Below are 19,266 nucleotides of genomic sequence, written 5' to 3' on the forward strand. Positions count from 1 at the left end.
CAAATGAAATATTCAAAAGCAACATGAGAAGGAGGCAAAGTCATGAGCCTACATAATCCACAGTTCATCCTCCTCCTAGATAATCCAGAATTACCCATCCCTACCCCTAGGTAATGCAGAATTTGATATTAACACACATACTTTCAGAGTTGAGTATTTATATAATTAGCTGAAAGCCCCTTCTCTACTGACACCAATAATAATGGAATAATGTGCTACTCTTTATGTACAAGGATGAGACTGTGGTAAGACATTACCATAAGTAGTGTATGTACTCCAAATGATTTTTGCCCTTATTTCATTAATGCTAATTTTGTTTGCCCTGATTTCATTAATGCTAATCTGCTCATTGTGTAACAAAGCTTCATTTCTCCCATTCCTATGGCAGCAGGCCAAGGTGAATGGACCTCTGTGGCCACAGAACTGGACCAACCTAAGTGGTCTAAATGGAAATTATCTCTATGACTGTAACCTCGTTGGCATTATTCTCCTCACCACAAAGCTAACAAGCTATGGACATGGCATTAGATATTTTCATATAAATGCTTGCCTTACATCAAAGAAAGTTTGCGTTGGTGTTTTTGACTGTAATGTGGTACAAAACAATTTGTAAAATAATTTTCAAACAAAAAGTAATATTCCTGTTTAACAGCAATAGACACAAATCTATTTCTGTCTTCTATTGTGTGATTTAATTTTTTTAATTAAAAAAGCATAGAGTTTTTCGAATCTCTTATTTTTAGTGTTCTGCTCCTACCTCACCTCTTGACTTTTCCCCTTTGAGTATCCTCTTTCTCTGACACTAAAGTTTCCCTCTAAGTTGAGAAAATATTGTTCTTAGTCATACTGCTTATGGTTCTGCTTTGACTTTCAGACCCATTGGCCACGACATTAAAAGAGGGGAATGTGTTTTGGCCAAAGGAACTCACATGGGCCCCTCAGAGATTGGTCTTCTGGCAACTGTAGGTGTCACAGAGGTTGAAGTTAATAAGTTTCCAGTGGTTGCAGTCATGTCAACAGGGAACGAGGTAAGAAAAATAAAGGGGGTGAGGGTGGCAGCAGGGGAAAGGTGGCGGGTAGAGGGGCTTTCACATGAAAGCATTTCTGACATTCTTTGTTCTGTGTTATAAATAGAACATTAAGGATTATAGATCTTACCACATTTCTATAACATGGAAATAATAAATTGGCCTCAGGATAGTTCAAGTACAGAAGATGAAAAGGAAGAACTAGAAATTACATATTAAGAAATGTTCCCTTCCATTTACTAGAATGAAATATTACAACCAATGGCCTTCCGCACAGTACGTATAAACAAAGAATATTGACTGCTAGCTGTAGATATTCAACTGTGCAAACCCAGTACTTAGTCTATTGGGACAATGAATTGTGCCTACCCTGCTGCTGAGATGATGGGCCACCTCTGTGTGGGAAGTAATTCAATGAATTGGGACACCATGGCTAGCTCCTTTTCTTGCTAAACATTCCATGTGATCTTTAATCATCAGGAAGGATTTGAAAATCAGGATTTGGTTTTTTTTTCCTCTAAAGATAGCATCTCTAGTGGCATGCTATTCAGAATGTGTCAAAATGTCATTTCAGCCCTAATTTAGAAAGGGGAATTTAGTCAATTTTTGTATCAGAACTCTTGAAAAACTTCCTGTTCCCTGTTTGTTTAGGTTATACAAAACTTCAGTTGGAGGCTGTAAGGTCAAACTGGGAATATCAAAAAGTGAATGTGCTGGAAATTCAAAGCCTAAAAGCAGAATCAGAAACCATTGAGATTTTTTTAAAGTAATTCCTTTAGATCTTATACTATTTTTAAACAGATTAACAAGATTTTTTTTTCTCTTTTAATCTCTAAAATCTCTCTTTGTTCTGAAAGTAAGCCATTTGCTACCATTATTTTTAATTTCCTAGAGTCTTGGAGATGGACATTTTCAAGGGTCTATTACCCTTAAAGTTCTTTTGGAAAGGGCAAAAGAAAAGAATATTTCGTTTTGCTAATGGAGAGGTAAATCAGCATTCTAGATTTGCTGACTTCCCAGTATAGGTGTACTAGTCATTCCCGAAAACTATTGACTGACCCAAAATAAATATTCTTTTCAACTGATCTACATAGTGATGATTTTAATATCCCTAGGACCAACTGACACTATGTTTAGCATCAGAAAGAAATTTCTGTTAAACTGGTTGACTCAATGGACTATTCTTATTTGAGATTTATTTATATGCTTTGTGCATCTAACTGACTTCATGGGGTTTAGGGAAGCTAAGTAGAATGAGCAAACTAATAGATAACTAATTATTAGGCAGCTTTGTTTAAGCTACATTTATTGTGTTCTTCCTAATGACTTTGTAGATCTGGATTAATAGTCTCCGTTATCCCCCAGAGTACACTGGTAGTATTTTTTTAAGCTATCTTTTATACTCTTTATTAAAACTACTTACTAGTAGTAGGGAAAAGTGACAGGGTGAGAATAGAGATGGTACATACATGGTAGACCCTAAAGAAGATTTTGTAGTCCTAGTTCCCTGAACCCATAGACTTGGTTATCCTTGGAGAGGCTTTGTTAGATTTCCCTATGTTTTCTGGCCTGCTGTACTTACATGGTTTTCCAAGGGAATACTGCTTCTAAATTCCATGATGTCTGGTTCCATGTAATTTGACACTCCTCCCTACTTCCATCCAAGCTGTTATTATGACTTTCTATCACCATATAGTTTAGTTCAACAAATGTTTATTGAGTACCTCTATGCCAGACACTATATTGGAAACTAGAGATAAAAGAGATAAATAAAGCATAGTATCTCTACTGAGGCTTGAGATCCTCAGATAGCTAGAAAATAATAAGAAAAAAATTATTCATTTATTTCAGAGAGGCCATAAGAAATTACATTTGTTTATTAATGTGACAAGTCTATCATTTACTCAGTCACAGCACGAACTCCCCTTAAGTATTAGTTCTGATTTCCCCTGATATGTATGGCTTCACATATGCCACCTCTTGAATCCAGAGGTAAGCAGAACAGTGGCCTTAGCCAACCCAAAGAATGCCATACAAGATGTCTATGTATTGTGTGTATTTTGTGACTCTGTATTTTGTGACTACATGAGCTTATTCAGGATGAAAGAATTATTTTAAAATTTGAGGGGTAGAATTGTAAACTATAACTAACACAGAATAGCTGATGTAGGTATTTGTTGCTTTTGACAAACTATGCATGTTGAAATTTAGGTAATACCTTTCAATAATTACATAATTGTGGTCATACATTTCCAACCTCATGCATTTGTTTAAAAAATGTTTATTGAGCATCTGTTACACACTGGTGGAAAACCTCACCAGAGGTTCTCGTAACTAAACATCAGACTTAAAAGATACGAATATACTATATACCTTGAACCGGTTTACTTAGAAAGATATTGAACAGGAAACTCGGCATCCAGCAGGGGATCATCAGGCTTTCTTCAGTGGGACCAGTCATCTTAGCAGTTCACACATCTATCCAACAGCTGTTCTCTTTGTTCTTCAAGTGACATTTAGGTGCAAGGGAACAAGAATTCTACTAGGAGAGTATGGGAACCACTAACTTAGAAGCACTATGTCCTACACAGGAATCAGTATTTCTTTTAACAGGCTTGGGCAGCTTCCAGAGTCCCTACAAGGGAAATGCCCAGTTTCAAGTATCACCACATTCATGGAAGCCCAAAGCTTGGCTTTCCACTAGGGATTTATAGTTCATTTGTAATTTCTTCCATGCCATATGCAACTTACTAACCAGAGACCATTTTTACCATAAGAAGTGTTGTATACTAACAAGTTGACATTTTTCTTTATCAAATTTCCAAAGGAACCGAGCTAGAAAGTTAACCTAAGTTCAAATTTGTCCTTAGAGATGGAAACAGCATTTTGTTAATCCTTTACCTTCACATAAAAGAATGCAGTGTCTGCAGAAAATTAGAAAACAGTAATAAAACTAACTACAAGTCATTCTGTTCTTTATCATCAACATGGACTGGCAATTCTAAACACTGTCAGTGATAAAATACTCCTTTCCAGGGAGGCAGGCCTCTCTCACAGCCCCTCCCCTCTTAGCACGCTGCCATACTGATGCCAGGCACTGTTCTGACTACTGAATATACAACAGCAAGCAAGAGAGACAAAGCCCCTGTTCTTACAGAATTTATATTCTAATGGGGGGTGGGGGGGAGGAATCAATAAACAAATAGTGGTAAATGGTATGACTTTTTAAAAAGTGAGTAAGATAATAAAGAATGCTAGTAGAAGAGGTGTATGCCAGGTATTATCTACTGAAACTTATTCCACATCAGCCCTTCTATTCTCTCCCCTGTACAATAAAGCTGGAAGCCTGAAAACACAGTTGCCCAGGCTCTCTTTCCAGCTGTGGTCCAGTTAGGTTTTCCATTGGAATGCATTAACATGATACTAGAAGGTGGAAAGAAGGCAGCAGGAGTATAATCTCCTCAACTCAGTAACATCACTTTCCTCCAACAGCCCTGGGGACAGTGGTGACTTCCTGCAGTTACTGATCTTTAGTAATACACTTTTCTTCTTTTATTTCTCCAACTCTGCCAACACATTTGTAACCAATACCATGCATTAAATCCTTTCTTCTCTCACCCCCTCTATTTGAAATACCTAGAGGAATTTTGGTTTTCCTGTCTGGACCTGATTGGTAGGCAAGTAGAATCCTCTGTTTTACAAAGGCTACTCTGGCCTCACTGATGAGGGGAAATTAGAGTGGAAATCTGAAGGCATTGAGGGTATATGCCACGTGAGTGGAACTGTGTTCCAAGCAGAAGGGACAACAAACACAATAGCCCTGGAGTAGGGTGCATCCTCATCAAGTCTGAGGAACAGCAAGGAGGGCAATGTAGCTGAAGTATAGAGGGAAAGGAGCAAAGTAAAAGGAGATGAGGTTGGAGAGAACAGAAGCAAGATCATTTTATTCTAATGAACAGTTTGGAGGAAGCGAAACAGCATGGAATATAAAATGTCTTAAATTTCTAAATGCTTACTCTGGCTTCTATACATGTGGCTTGGCATATGGGAGAGAAAAGGTGAAAGGCTGGGAGGCCGGTTAAAAGGATATGCAGTGGTTACTGTCTGTACCTCTTTGAAGCTTGTATTGTTTGTTCACTACTGTATTACCAGGCTAATAAAATTGCCTCTCTCTCTCACACACACATGCGTGCACACACACACTATTAAAAATTAAAATAAATTAAAAATTTTTTAAAAAAAGGACATGCAATACTGCAGCAAGAGATTGGGACCAGAATGGTAGTGGAGATGGTGAGAAGTAATCAGATCCAGGATATATTTTGAAGGTAAAATCAACAGGGTTTGCCAGTGAATTCAAGGTCGAAGATAAAAGAAAGTGAGAAGTCAAGATGAACTCCATTCTATAGAATATATTGTTTCCCTTGAAACTGTAGATGGTGACTTACAGGTCTTTAAAGTGGACATCAATAAGCCAGCTGCCATTAGCCTTAGGAAGTCGACTGTATGCTTGTTATCTAGTTACCCAGAATACTAGCAATAAGTATTCCTTCCATAGATGATGAGTTTTCTTCTAGTTTCAGTCACCTTCAGCCATATTGCATAACTCATTCATTCATTTCTATTCATTCTCATTCTCTCTCCCTCCTCTTTCCCTGTCTTTCTCTCTCTCCCTTTCTCTCTCTCTCTCTCTCTCACACACACACACAGAAGTAAGTGTATTTATCTCCACTATGCCTCTGCTTATTTTATTCCATCTTTTATAAATCTCTTGGCCACTCTCAATAACAGTTGTCTGTACAAATAAGTTTAAACTTTAGATATATAAAGTCTGTCTAAAATCTCCATATACTATTCTTTGGGAGCTACCACAAGCAGCTGTTGTTATAAAAGTAGAATCTTTAAAATCTTTGTCCTCACTAATAAGAGAAGGAATAGGAAATGGACTGTCTACTATGACCAGTACCACTATGTGCTTTATGATTAAAGCAACACTATGAAGTTAATATAATTATCCTTCCTTTTACGTAAGAGAAAATTGAAGCTCAAAAACAAAGCAACTTACCCAACATGATATATGAAGCCTGGTTTCACGCCTAAGTCTTTTGGCTGTCATGACTTTTTTCTACTATTCCACAGTGCTTCCCACTTCCTTAAATTTCACTTCCCGAACTTTTTAATGGCAGTCTCTGAAACCTATCCGGTTAGATAGTCCATTACTTTCTTCTAGCCACACTATGTTTCTTGTCCAGATTAAGGACTATGACTCACCACTTTAAAGTCTCCCTCACTAACACTTCAGATAGCTTTGCTCCTTTAATCTGTTCCTTTGCTTACTATGGTAATACCCAAAATGAATAACTCTTCACTTTCGCCATTTTTGCCCCCAAGCAGAAAAACATTACTGAAAAAATTCACAGAATTATGATTACCTGAACAACTACAAATTACCCATTTAATGGCAACCTGACACTTAAGTTGTTCAGTAATTCTGATGTAACTGTCTTGATTTTCTAGTACATTCTTCCAGTTCCAGTATGATAGTTCATTCATATATTCTATACCCTCTTTTTTTAAAGAACTTTTATTGAGATACAATTGACATGCAATAAACTGCATATTTTTAAACTGTACAATTTGATTTTTTTTTTCTTATATTCTATACCCTCTTTAAACCTCAGTAGCAGCCCTACTTTGTACTCTTGGCAAATGACCTAACCACCTTTATGGGAAAAAAATGAAGCTAAAAAATAAATATATTTGTCAAACTGAACTAGATGAGGGCTCCCTCTCCTTCTCTTCTCATTACCTCAAAAATCTCCCCATTCCTTTAGCTCTCCCCCTTTCTTGTAATCTAAAAGGAAAAGGTACTTCTCCTTTCTAAGAAGAATTCCTCTACTTCTACCTTTAAACCCACTTTTTCTCACCTTCCTTATAACTTTGATTTCTAAATTATTTCCTAGGTCTTCTGTGTCCTCTGATTATTTTCTCTCTGGTGGCTCATCCTCCTTCTACAGACAAATAGGCAAAGATTACCACTGTCACAAGAGAACCTATATTTGAACACCCTCTTGCCTGCTTAAGCTACTGCATATTCGCCTCCTATCCACTACTAGATTTGTCTGCACATACTGCCGTTCCTTCCTCACTCTCCACTTTCTCCTCTAACTCCCAGATCTCATTAGTGCCCCCATTAGTACAAAAACTGCTTTCCTGAATACACTAATCACCTCCTAACCTCCAAAACTTCTGATATTCATCCTTCTTAACCTATGTCATTTGACATCAGTGGCATTCCTCACCCACCACCTTCAAACTTTCTCTTTCCTAGGGTTCTATGACTGTTCTCTCTTGATGCCCTGACAACTGCTGCTTTCTTTCCTCATCGCTCTTTATCTTTCTCCCATTCCCTAATTGGAATATTCCCCTAAGATGCTGTTCGCTGCTGTGTCCTCCACTCTCTCTAAATTCCCCCTTAGAGTTTTCCTCTCATGTCAAATATATGCAGGTAACTTCCCATATCTACATCCCTAACCCTAACCTCTTTTGTAAATTCAGGCCTTCATTTACAACTTCCTCTGGATATTTCCCCCTGCTATTCCAGCATTACCTAATCTCACTCACCATCTTTCCCTTCCTACCATGAAGAGTGGAATACTTCCTTCCTGTCTTGCCTCTTTTTTAAAAAGCACTATTCCCTGAAACTGTTACTGCCAAGGTCATCAGTTACATTTAATTTTTTTTTCATTTTTAATTATGGTAAAATACACATAAAAATTTATCATTTAACTATTTTTAAGTATATGCTACAGTAGTTTTAAGTACATTCACATTGTTGTGCAACCAATCTCCAGAACTGTTTTTATCTTGCAAAACTGAAATTCTGTACTCGTTAAACACAGCTCCCCACTTCCTCCCTCCTCCCAGCCCCTGGCAACCACCATTCTACTTTCTTTTTTCCTTTTTTTTTTAAATTTTCAGTTGTTTATTTATTTATTTATTGGCAGCATTGGGTCTTTGTTCCTGCACGCAGTCTTTCTCTTGTTGCGGCAAGTGGGGGTTACTCTTTGTTGTGGTGCGTGGGCTTCTCATGGTAGTGGCTTCTCTTGTTGCAGAGCACCGGCTCTAGGCACATGGGCTTCAGTAATTGTGGCTCACAGGCTTTAGAGCACAGGCTCAGTGGTTATGGCACACGGGCTTAGTTGCTCTGCAGCATGTAGGAATCTTCAAGGCCAGAGATTGAACCCATGGTCCCCTGCACTGGCAGGCAGATACTTAACCACTGTGCCACCAGGGAAGTCCCTCTACTTTCAATCTATATGAATTTGGTTACTCTCAGTACCTCATATGAGTGGCATCATATAGAATTTTTCCTTTTGTGTCTGCCTTATTTCACTTAGCCAGATGTTCTCAAGGTTCAACCATATTGTAGCATGTGTCAGAATTTTCTTCCTTTGTGAGGTTTCTTAAAAGAGGTGAGTCTTAAAAAACTACAAATAGAACTACCATATGATCCAGTAATCCCACTCCTGGGCATATACCCAAAGAAAACCATAATCCCAAAAGAAACTTGTACCATAATGTTTATTGCAGCACTATTTACAATAGCCAGGACATGGAAGCAACCTAAATGCCCATCAACAAATGAATGGATAAAGAAGATGTGGCATATGTATACAATGGAATATTACTCAGCTATAAAAAGGGATGAGATGGAGCTATATGTAATGGGGTGAATAGAACTACAGTCTGTCATACAGAGTGAAGTAAGTCAGAAAGAGAAAGACAAATATTGTATGCTAACTCATATACAGAATCTAAAAATGGTACTGATGAACTCAGTGACAAGAACAAGGAAGCAGATACAGAGAATGGACTGGAGAACTCGAGGTTTGGGAGGGGGCGGGGGGTGAAGGGGAAGCTGAGATGAAGCGAGAGAGTAGCACAGACATATGTATACTACCAACTGTAAAATAGATAGTCAGTGGGAAGTTGTTGTATAACAAAGGGAATCCAACTCAAGGATGGAAGATGCCTTAGAGGACTGGGGTGGGAAGGGTGGGGGGGACTTGGGGCGGGGGGAGTCAAGGATGGGAGGGAATACAGGGATATGTGTATAAAAACAGTTGATTGAACTTGGTGTACCCCCCAAAAAATAATAAATAAATAAATAAAATTTAAAAAAAAAAGAGGTGAGTCTTGAGCCTTCAGTATAGTTTTTAACAGTGTAAAAAATGATCATGGATTGGCAGACTGGAAGACAGTGCTGAGTATAGTTGAAGAGGAGAGTCATAAAATTGGTGTTTGAGAAAGAGCATTTCAGTAGATATGTGCTCCTGAGCAACAGAAATGTCGAAACCCCCATACAAAGACCACCAGAGACCTGGATAGGACTCATTAGAATTTGTAATCTAGGCAAGTTGCTGGAACTAGACAGTCAGTAGCCTTATCTTTGGAACGTATGAATCTATGTAGAGTTGCTATTAAGTCACTTTGTTCGTGATCTTAGAACATGTGGTTCTGTTTGAGCTGTCGTTAAAAAGCAATTTCAGCTAAGACAGTTTGTGTTCTGTATTATGGCTTGGCACAATTTAACTGTCTTAAAAGTCATAGCATACATTTGCAAGTTCTGATTTCAATTTTATTTCTCAGTGCCCCCACTTCTGGTCACTTTCAGCTGAAATTAGCCCATTATCTTTGAGTTGTGATCAATTCAGATCGGTACCACTTTTTGATGGGCTATGATTGTGTATTAGGTTTTCTGAGGCAGTTGTTTTGATCTGAACATGCTCCATGCCTTCACGTACTCTTTATTTCATGATAATTTGTTGAACCATATAGCTTACAGCAAATATGCAGTAGCATTTAAGCCTCTAGAGATTATATATTTGGCCACTGCCGTACAGACAAACATTAAGACAAATATATTATCAAAGTTTGCAAGGTACTTCAAAGCAATGATTCTAGACTTCCAAACCTGGACATGAAAATATGTCAAATATTTTAGCATTGTTCCATGTACAAGAAGAAGGGAGCAAATCTTTGTATTATGTAGAAGCCAGCCAGGAAACAAAAATTGCTTAAAAGGTATAAAAGACAACAGCTTTATTCCAAATTTGGGAAAGGCAAAACCATGAAGCGTTGTCAGAAGAAACAAGATATTAATATGTCATAAATAAAGACAATAAATATTTATAGACATTTTTTAATCAATAAGTAACCATTATTATTAGAAGCTTTTGATTAAAATTATTTAAGAACATGCCATAAATCAGAGAATTAACAGAATATTTTTGGTTATAAAAAGAGACCTTTGGGGGCTTCCCTGGTGGCACAGTGGTTAAGAATCCACCTGCCGATGCAGGGGACACAGGTTCAAGCCCTGGTCTGGGAAGATCCCACATGCCACAGAGCAACTAAGCCCGTGTGCCACAACTACTGAGACTGTGCTCTAGGGCCCGTGAGCCACAACTGTTGAGCCCATGTTCTGCAACTACTGAAGCCTGTGAGCCTAGAGCCCATGCTCTGCAACAAGAGAAGCCACCACAATATGAAGTCCATGCACTGCAATGAAGAATAGCCCCCACTCTCCACAACTACAGAAAGCCCATATGCAGCAATGAAGACCCAGACCCAATAAAAAATAAAAAATAAATAAAATAAAAAATAAAAAAAGGGACATTTGTTATCTGGGCACAAAATAACTTAGCCATTTTTAACAAAAGGAAAATCCAAATTCTAGTAACAATTTACAATAAAAGATCCATAGGCCTTTTTTCCTTATGAGTAAGCCCATGTCTTGTAACCAAGTTTGTCAATATTTTTAATGCATATTATTCTTCCTGTATATTCATTATTTGTAGTTATTACTGCCAAGCAATGTCATTTCCCTTCAGAACTTCTATACTTGCTGTATAACATTCCTAAATTTACTTTTTACTATCTTCCTTCATATTTGGGCACAATCAGATAATTTTTACTTTAAGAAAAACATTGTTCTGTTTTTTCCTCATAAATAAAACATAATCATTACCTTACACAAGCATTCCTCTACCTTCATATATCCTTTCTAGCCTGTTAATGATAGTTATGTTAACCTATTAATGATGTATTTAATAAAAGAAGCACTGGTATATTAAACGTTACATTGTCCACATATCCAAGATTATTTATCAGTTATATTAATATTAGTTTAAGGTCTTAGATTTAACTAAGGATCTGGCAATTAAAATTTAATTTCTTGTAAAGTCATAATTTAATGGAAGCATTATAAGAATTCATCTTGTAAGGAAGGGAAAATATTTTTTTCCTCTACCCTTCTAATTTCTCAAGCTGTAAATTTTGGTACCTCTGTAACAAAAGACAGATTAAAGGGAGAAAAGCATAGCATTAATTTTTTTTTATAAATGTATTGTTTATTTATTTATTTATTTATTTATTGCCTGCATTGGGTCTTTGTTGCTACACACAGGCTTTCTCTAGTTACGTCGAGCAGGGGCTACTCTCTATTGCAGGGCGCAGGCTCCTCATTGCAGTGGCTTCTCTTGTTGTGGAGCACGGGCTCCAGGCACGTGGGCTTCAGTAGTTGTGGCACATGGGCTCAATAGTTGTAGCTCACAGGCTCTAGAGCGGAGGCTCAGTAGTTGTGGCACACGGGCTTAGTTGCTCTACAGCATGTGGGATATTCCTGGAGCAGGGCTGAACCCATATCCCCTGCGTTGGCAGGCGAATTCTTAACCACTGCGCCACCTAGGAAGTCCCGCATAGCATTTATTTAATGTAAGTTTTATGTAATACAAGAGCCTTCATTTAAAAAATATGAAGACCTGAAGAATCAGTTAAACCTGAGCATTTTTTTTATTAGGTTTGATGAAGAATGGAAAGTCGTGGAGAAATATGAAAGGACAAAAGGCATGAGGGAAGTGTAGTAAACGGAGAATCTGTTCTTTTAAGATTGCGCCCTCTTCAGAGTTAAGCATGCTCCTTTCCTTGGGGCACAGGGAGGGCACCTCTAACAGGTGGGGTTTTTGACATGTTTCAAGGGAAAGTCAGAAAGTCCTTCCTGCACGTACCATTTCTCAAATTCCTTCAGCTTAAAATATTCACTATGCCAAATGCCATATTTTGGGGTACTGTCTTGAACTTCATCAGTCTCTTTTCACAGAGACATTCCATATCATCATCCCCATATTTAGATGAACACAAATTTTGCTATTTTCTAGAAAAACCAGTAAAGAAAATTTAGAAGGTTCAAATTAGGATTTTTTAATAAGAAAATAGGGAATTCCCTGGTGGTCCAGTGTTTAGGACTCCGCACTTCCACTGCAGGGGGCCCGGGTTCAGTCCCTGGTTGGGGAACTAAGGATGTCACAAGTCACATGGCGCAGCCAAAAAAAAAAAACCTATTAAGATTTTTTATATATGTATATGTATAACTGATTCACTTTGCTGTACAGCAGAAACTAACTCAACATTGTAAATCAACTATACTCCAATAAAAATTCATTAAAAAAATTTTTTTTTAAATAAAATGTCTTTAAGAATGGGAAAAAAAAAAAAAGAAACCCAAGGCTTACATAACTAGAATATTGTACTAGTATAAGTTTCTTACATGGTGGTAAAGTTAGGGGAAAAAAGCACAGGACAGTTTTTAAACTAAAATTGTCAAATCAGTCTAATATGTCCAGAATCATGATAATAGAAATAGAATATGATTTTTTTCTAATAGAATTTGTAAACCTCTGTATTCATAAACCACGTTTTCACAGACTCTTTAGATTATGTTCAAAAGCTCTGCATGTTCCTTTTTCTTTCTTATCTTACATCCAAGCAACCAAGGCAATTAATTTAACTCTCAATTAAAACTTTTTTTCAGAGTTTAATTAAAAGCCATTTAGAATAGGACCATTAGAGTTTATAATCTGACTTTTCTCACCTCTTTTTGTGTTAGATCTGTTTGTCTGGACTACCTGGGTATTTCTAAGATGTGTCCATAATGACCAGAATTGAATTTTGATCAATAAATTCAGTTTTCCAAAAGAGGGAGAAAGAAAATAAGAATGTATAAGGGAGCTGTTTGCAATGGATATCGAAGTAGTTACTGACCTATAAAAGTCTAATACCTTTCCTTTGCAAAGAGGGGAAAAGTCTTAGATCCAGACAAACCCATTTCAATGCATTAGAAAAGAGAGAAAATCAGTCATTATAACCAGTCTTAGGCCCTTTGACAATTCCATCAAGGCCATAGGATTAAATCTCTGAAGAACAGAAACAAAGAGGGAGGTGTCTTAAAATAACCTAAGTGATTTCTCTTTTAGACAAATAAGACAGAGAACTTCCTCTTGAGGGTTTAACAAAAGAACTTTTAAATGTTTTGCATTTTTATTTAAATTTCATTTTGAAGCAATGCATAATAAAAGTGATAATCACTGAATATTCAGAATTATATTTGCCCTTTGTTCTAAAAATGCTTTCAAGTGAGTAATTGTCGTGTCAAAAGTACTCCAGAATGACCACTGCAGTTCCAAATTGTCCTTGATGAAACTATGCTTTCTAGAAAAATAAATGCAAGAAAGATAAAACAGAAGCCAAGTTATGCCAGGAAAAAGGACAAGTTTATTATTAGATAAATCCTTGAATTCATTAGCTAAAAGCCAGTCAGCAGGGAAAATATCACTTTATGTCTAAAGTATCTAAAAGTCAGCATGCCAGAATGGGTAGATAGATCTCTCTGAAAGCCAGTTTTTCATACATAAACAAAGCAAAGTTATTACAGGCACATAACAATGTAGCCAATTGACAAACAAGATGGTTAGTGTCAAATCAATACTTTAGCAAACCAACAGTAAGGAAAACAAAAATCCTTACAAATTCAGTCAGATAACCAAAAAGTCTTGGGAACCTTACTCTTAAACTATTGGAGTGGAAAAATTTTCCATCTACCCTTCTAAGTTCTTTGGCTGGTCTAGTAATTAAATTGACATAAGACAGATTAACAAGAGAAAAAGTTAATTTTGTACATACAGGAATCCCATAAAAATATGAGACCCAAAGGCAGTCAGGTAATTGAGGTTTGCATGCCAGTCTGAGCTAAGGAATGGGATAGGGGCCTGGGGCTTCAAAGGGGAAAAGGACAGTTCACAGGAAGATGAGAAGAGCAGTTGTTTAGTATTCAGACTTTTGCTCTGCCATGCAGGTAAGTCTTGCAGATAAAAAGTTATCTCTAGTAATGGCTGTCTTTCTGGGCCAGGCCCCCATCTAAATTATTTTAGGAAGTTAAGGGAGTGGTAGAAGTTTTTGTTGAGTCTACAGGGTATCAGTTGCCTTCAGCTCAAAATAATGCACTTGCCAAAGGGGCACATTTGGAGGTGGCATATTCTGCTCCCCTTCAAAACAAAATGCATTTCAGCTAACTTTGAGAACTCAATAAAAAAGTATCAGAGCTTAATGTAAGTGCTGAATTTAGCATCATAGATAAAGACTCCCCTGAGCAAAGAGGCTCAGAAGACCTCAGTGAAGTGCAGTGTAACCAATATGAGAATGCTGGTGACAGGAGGTCTTGCCCAGGTGTTGGTGGGGACCTTCATGACCATCATAGTCCTAATACAGAGACCACCAGGGAAACCTGTTTATCATACAAAGCTGGATATATTAAAGTTTCTGAGCAAGGAAGAGCATCCTTGACAGAGTCTCAGTAGTGTCTCAAAAGGAGGAAGCTACAGAAGAATACTTATAGGATTTTGAGGACTGGGATTGGTCATGAGGTGGTTTTAAAGTAGTTAGTAAATACAATCTAGGCAGAGATTGATCATGTTTTGTAAAATAGGTGAGTTGCTGAAACAACTTCGTTTTATCTTTGGAGCACAAGTCCATGTGGAGTTACCATGGTCTCTATTTGTCCATGATCTTATAGGAACACATAGGTCTAAACAAGCTTGTGTTATAACAGTTTGACTTAAGATAGTTTGAATTACATATCATAGTTTGGTACAGCTTACCTGTTATGCAGGTAATTGTACAGTTTTGCAAGTTGGTTTGTCTGTTTTATTTCTCAGAAGGAAAGAGTTTGTCGGCAAGACAGCCAATTATAAGGCTTTTACAGAAATGCGTGAAATTGAGGGGGATGGGAGGGTTTATAAGAGAGTGAATGAAAACATAGGGTCAAGGAAGAGAGGGATTCCTGTGTATAAAGCAGCAAAGCATTTAATAAAAAAAAAAAAAGAGATGGAGTAAGGATTAAGGATTGAAAACTTTACAAAGACGGAAAAATCAAAGGTTAAATGTTTGAAAGCTAGAAATACAGTGGCACCACTGACAATAACAGAAACAGGAAATTGAAAGTTAGTATGTGGTAGATAAGACAGTAACAAGGTATGAAGATAATGGGTTATGTTTTGTTTTATTTTATATTGTATTTTTTCTTTTGTATTTTAACTAGAATAAGTTTCAGGCATCATTCCAGAGATGACCAGAAGCATAAGATGCCAGAATGTAACATTCCGTTTCAAGGAGGACTATTGTCAACTTATTCTATTACATGCAACCTTATAATCTTCCATTCAATTCTGTATGTTTTCTTTGAAAATACTTAAAATGCACTGGAAATCCCATACCCTCACTTAAATAGCTATTATTTCCTTATTTCAATTTTACAGACAAACAACTGGTTCTCCAGTGATCTCTAATTGTTCTGTTATTTCTGGAACTGTGTGCAGCAGAATAACAGAGAGGAACATGAATGGCAAAGAAAACACCCTAATAACAGGGAGATCTTATTACTTAGTTGGCGGTCAGTACCCTTTGTGAAAAAGATATTATATAACCACTCAGTTTTCTTTCTGCAGCAACTTGTGTGATTAATAGAGTCAAAAAGCTGTAAGCCTTGGCCTTTATAAAATTATAGATTCAATAACTGTGTGTTAATTAATACCAGAAAATTAATCTATATTAGTACCGCAATAGCAGCGTTCAGTGACTAAGGATGAAAGTGGGTTGCGTGTCACGTGGCATGTGATTAAGTTAGATTAGTGCAGTTTTTGAAGGGAAGTCTCCCAGGTGACAGCGAATAAGATGAACATTTTTCTCCAGGTATTTTAAGCAGACAGTTGGTTGCAAAACTACTGCTTTTCCAACATAAAACCAAAGGTCCAGCCACATGGTATCACTAATGAGTCAGAAGGAAGACGGAAGGGGCTTGAGGTCATTGTTTGGCAGAACTGAGATACGGAACCCTGGGTATTGGCCATATTAACAGCCTGAGCATCTGAAACATGCAGGCTTGCCTTCAACCTCCTAAGATAATATTCCAGATTTTCTCACTTCAAAGATACACTTTTTTTTTTCATTTTGTGATTTTCTGAAATCAAAGCACATCTGAAAGTTGTATAAATTAAAATTGCGTGTTGTGTGTGTCTGTGTATGTTAAGGACCTTCTACTCTTAAGTATTTTATAATCTAATAAATGTAAATCTGTGTTCACATTATAAACTAATTCCGTCTATACTAGCATCTAGGAATAACAATGTGAGAATAATTGGGGAATTAGGTACTCTTTCAATATCACATATCATAAAGAAGGGACAGAGAATGGCATTTATTATATATTTACGTTAACTGTGTTCATTATCTCAATCCTAACAACTGCCTTTCAAGGTAGTTATTACTGTATATTATAAATGAGAAAATCATGGCATAACGTGTTTGGGCAACTTGAATTTGAACCTTATCTGAATAAGGTAGACTTGCTACCATGCCACACTGCCTCGTCGGAACATCCTAATGTAAAATAAGCTTCTTATAATTTTCTTCATTGACATACAATGGTAGATATTAAATCTCTAAAGGGTGATTCAATTCAAAGTCATGGAATTGTGGGTGTGCACAGTTAAGTATTACCTGTGTAAGTTTGATAAGAGACAAGATGTCTGGCTCCCGTCCTTCAAATAAATTTAGTAGATCTATTTTTTATTTCTTCGGTACTACTGATCCCACTTCAGAAAAGAGATTATAAAGTTTTAAAGAAAAGATAAATGATCGTTCTCTTTAGACTCGAGACTGTCATGTCACACAGTCAGATATTCTCAGTGATGGACAGATTAGAAAATAATAGTGAGAGGAAAAAACAAAGTTGGTTTTTTCAATTTGACCCAATAAACAACCAGTAGGAAGGCACCTATCTCCAGGGCACTATTTCGTCAAATTGTATCCAAAGCTGGTGTGATATTTGACCTGCTGTTTAGCCACCACTTAAACTCCTGCATGTTTTTTAATTCCAGAGGAATGTTTTTCTCATCCTCCTGTGCTTTCAATATTTATCAAAGATCCTTCGAGCATCTATCTTCTACGTGCCAGACACTGTTGTAGGTGCTAGATGTGCTAAACTGTTTACTAGATCTATTTTTTTTCCCATTAACAATAGGTAATATTATCCTAAGAAAATAATTTGTGGTGGGTTTTTTTGGCTTTGTAGCTGCTAAATCCTGAAGATGACCTCTTGCCAGGAAAGATTCGAGACAGCAATCGTTCAACCCTCTTAGCAACAATTCAGGAACATGGTTACCCCACAATCAACTTGGGAATTGTGGGAGACAAGTAAGTATTGGATTTTATTTTGAAGCTGTTATTGTGCAAATATGAATTTTGGGAGTACTAACTAGGTGGGATTGTTGCTGAAGAGAAAGAAATTTAATACTATAATTTTCACTTATTTCATTCTTCAGGAGCCAAAGAATTGTGGAGATGTCTGTGTCCTTTAGTGATAGACATTTTCCTGGAATACCTTTAACAACAGGAGAATATGTTGCTCTGCTATGGGTGTTATTCCTATTCACATTTTTACTTATGTCAAGAAAGATAGGGAAGACATGGGTGAGAAGAGTAAGAGGGAAATGTCAAAATCAACACTAACTGATTCTTTGAAGTTTAAGTACAATTATTTTCTAGGACTTTTATATTGATTTTTGTATTCTTATATAACCTGAGTTTCTCCAGGCTTCACCCACTTGTAAGTACAAAGGGAGGCACATTGACTATAATTGCCTGTCTCTGAGAGCATGTTACCCCATTTACTAAATTAACTCCGCCCTCTGCTAAATTCCCCAAGTATTTCTGTAAATCTCCAACCGCATCTCCAACTTGAACTGCACATGCAATCAAAAACAAGTCTGCTCTTTCTGAACATCCCACTTGCATGCAACACTGCTGCTCAGCCATCTTTCACCAGGCACTATTTCCAGTTCACCAGAGGTGTGCCTGCTTTTAGTAACACTCAAACATCAGCCTGCTGGAGACAAAGCTAGGAGACAAATCTGAGTGATGGATACCCTGAAGTATCTGTCACCCATAATTGCCCCTTTCTGTCTTATCACTACCTTGTCATTGAGCAAAGCTCATTATGCCTGGATTCTTCTTCCCTTAAGATCATTACCTTCCCAGGGCTCAAATATGCTTTTGAAGAGGCTTCGCCCTACCATTTCATAAGGTATGCTTGGACTCCTATAAACCCCAGCTTAGGCTCAAACTGGACACAGTGTAGTCCAAACCTGGAATACAGTGTCTTGCTAGTAACCTGAAAGGTAGCAGTTTTTATCTTAATCTCACCTTTTAAAGTTTTCTTCTTTCCTCCTGATTTTTTTCTTTTTCTGTGGACACTGGAGTAGAGGCTGTTAGACATATTTTCAAACATCATTTTTTTTAAATTTACCATTTGTATTTACCTGAAAGTTTAGTTCTAGAGAAGTCCATAGGTAAGTAACCAGCCAACTTAGAACCCATGCTGGTGAAGCCAGTACTGCAGGTTACCTAGTATCACACTGATTCAGGTTCCTTAGCCCTGGAAAGAACCCACTGAAGAAAAGGGAGGAGGGTTGAATTTGGATCTGACTAGTAACCCATCCTTTCACATAAACTTCAAGCATCTAAAATTTATCCTGATGCAGATACACCTTTAAAGAAGACAAAAATTAATTTCTGAGAAGAGGTAGGATGACCCCAGGAGTTCCAATAGCACAGACAGGCCTGAAACTCTAGGGAACAAACTCACCAGATTTAGAATTTGTTTCCCATCCACCACTGGCTCTGGCCCTGCCTCCAATTGCATTAATGAGCTCTAAGAACTATTATAAAGTAAAAGGTGCTTTTTGTTTTTGTGTATCATTTTTACCTGTTCATCATTTTATGCTGTTCTAGACTATAATTCTGTTCATTCTCTCCTCCTAATGTTGTACTTTTGTATTTAAAA

At 37.1% G+C, this 19,266-nt stretch overlaps 1 protein-coding gene across 8 annotated transcripts in view; it reads left to right on the forward strand.

Annotated features, from left to right (window-relative positions):
- GPHN (gephyrin) overlaps positions 1–19,266 on the forward strand; it is a 596,826-nt gene that overhangs the window by 523,846 nt on the left and 53,714 nt on the right. For all 8 annotated transcript variants that reach the window (XM_057732172.1, XM_057732168.1, XM_057732171.1 and 5 more), the window contains 2 exons: positions 875–1,028; positions 17,497–17,618. In XM_057732172.1, the coding sequence (XP_057588155.1) occupies positions 875–1,028; positions 17,497–17,618 (276 nt within the window). The remainder of the gene's footprint in view (positions 1–874; positions 1,029–17,496; positions 17,619–19,266) is intronic.

The sequence above is a fragment of the Hippopotamus amphibius genome, chromosome 4, assembly GCF_030028045.1.
Source record: "Hippopotamus amphibius kiboko isolate mHipAmp2 chromosome 4, mHipAmp2.hap2, whole genome shotgun sequence".
In the NCBI taxonomy this organism is placed as follows: domain Eukaryota; kingdom Metazoa; phylum Chordata; class Mammalia; order Artiodactyla; family Hippopotamidae; genus Hippopotamus; species Hippopotamus amphibius.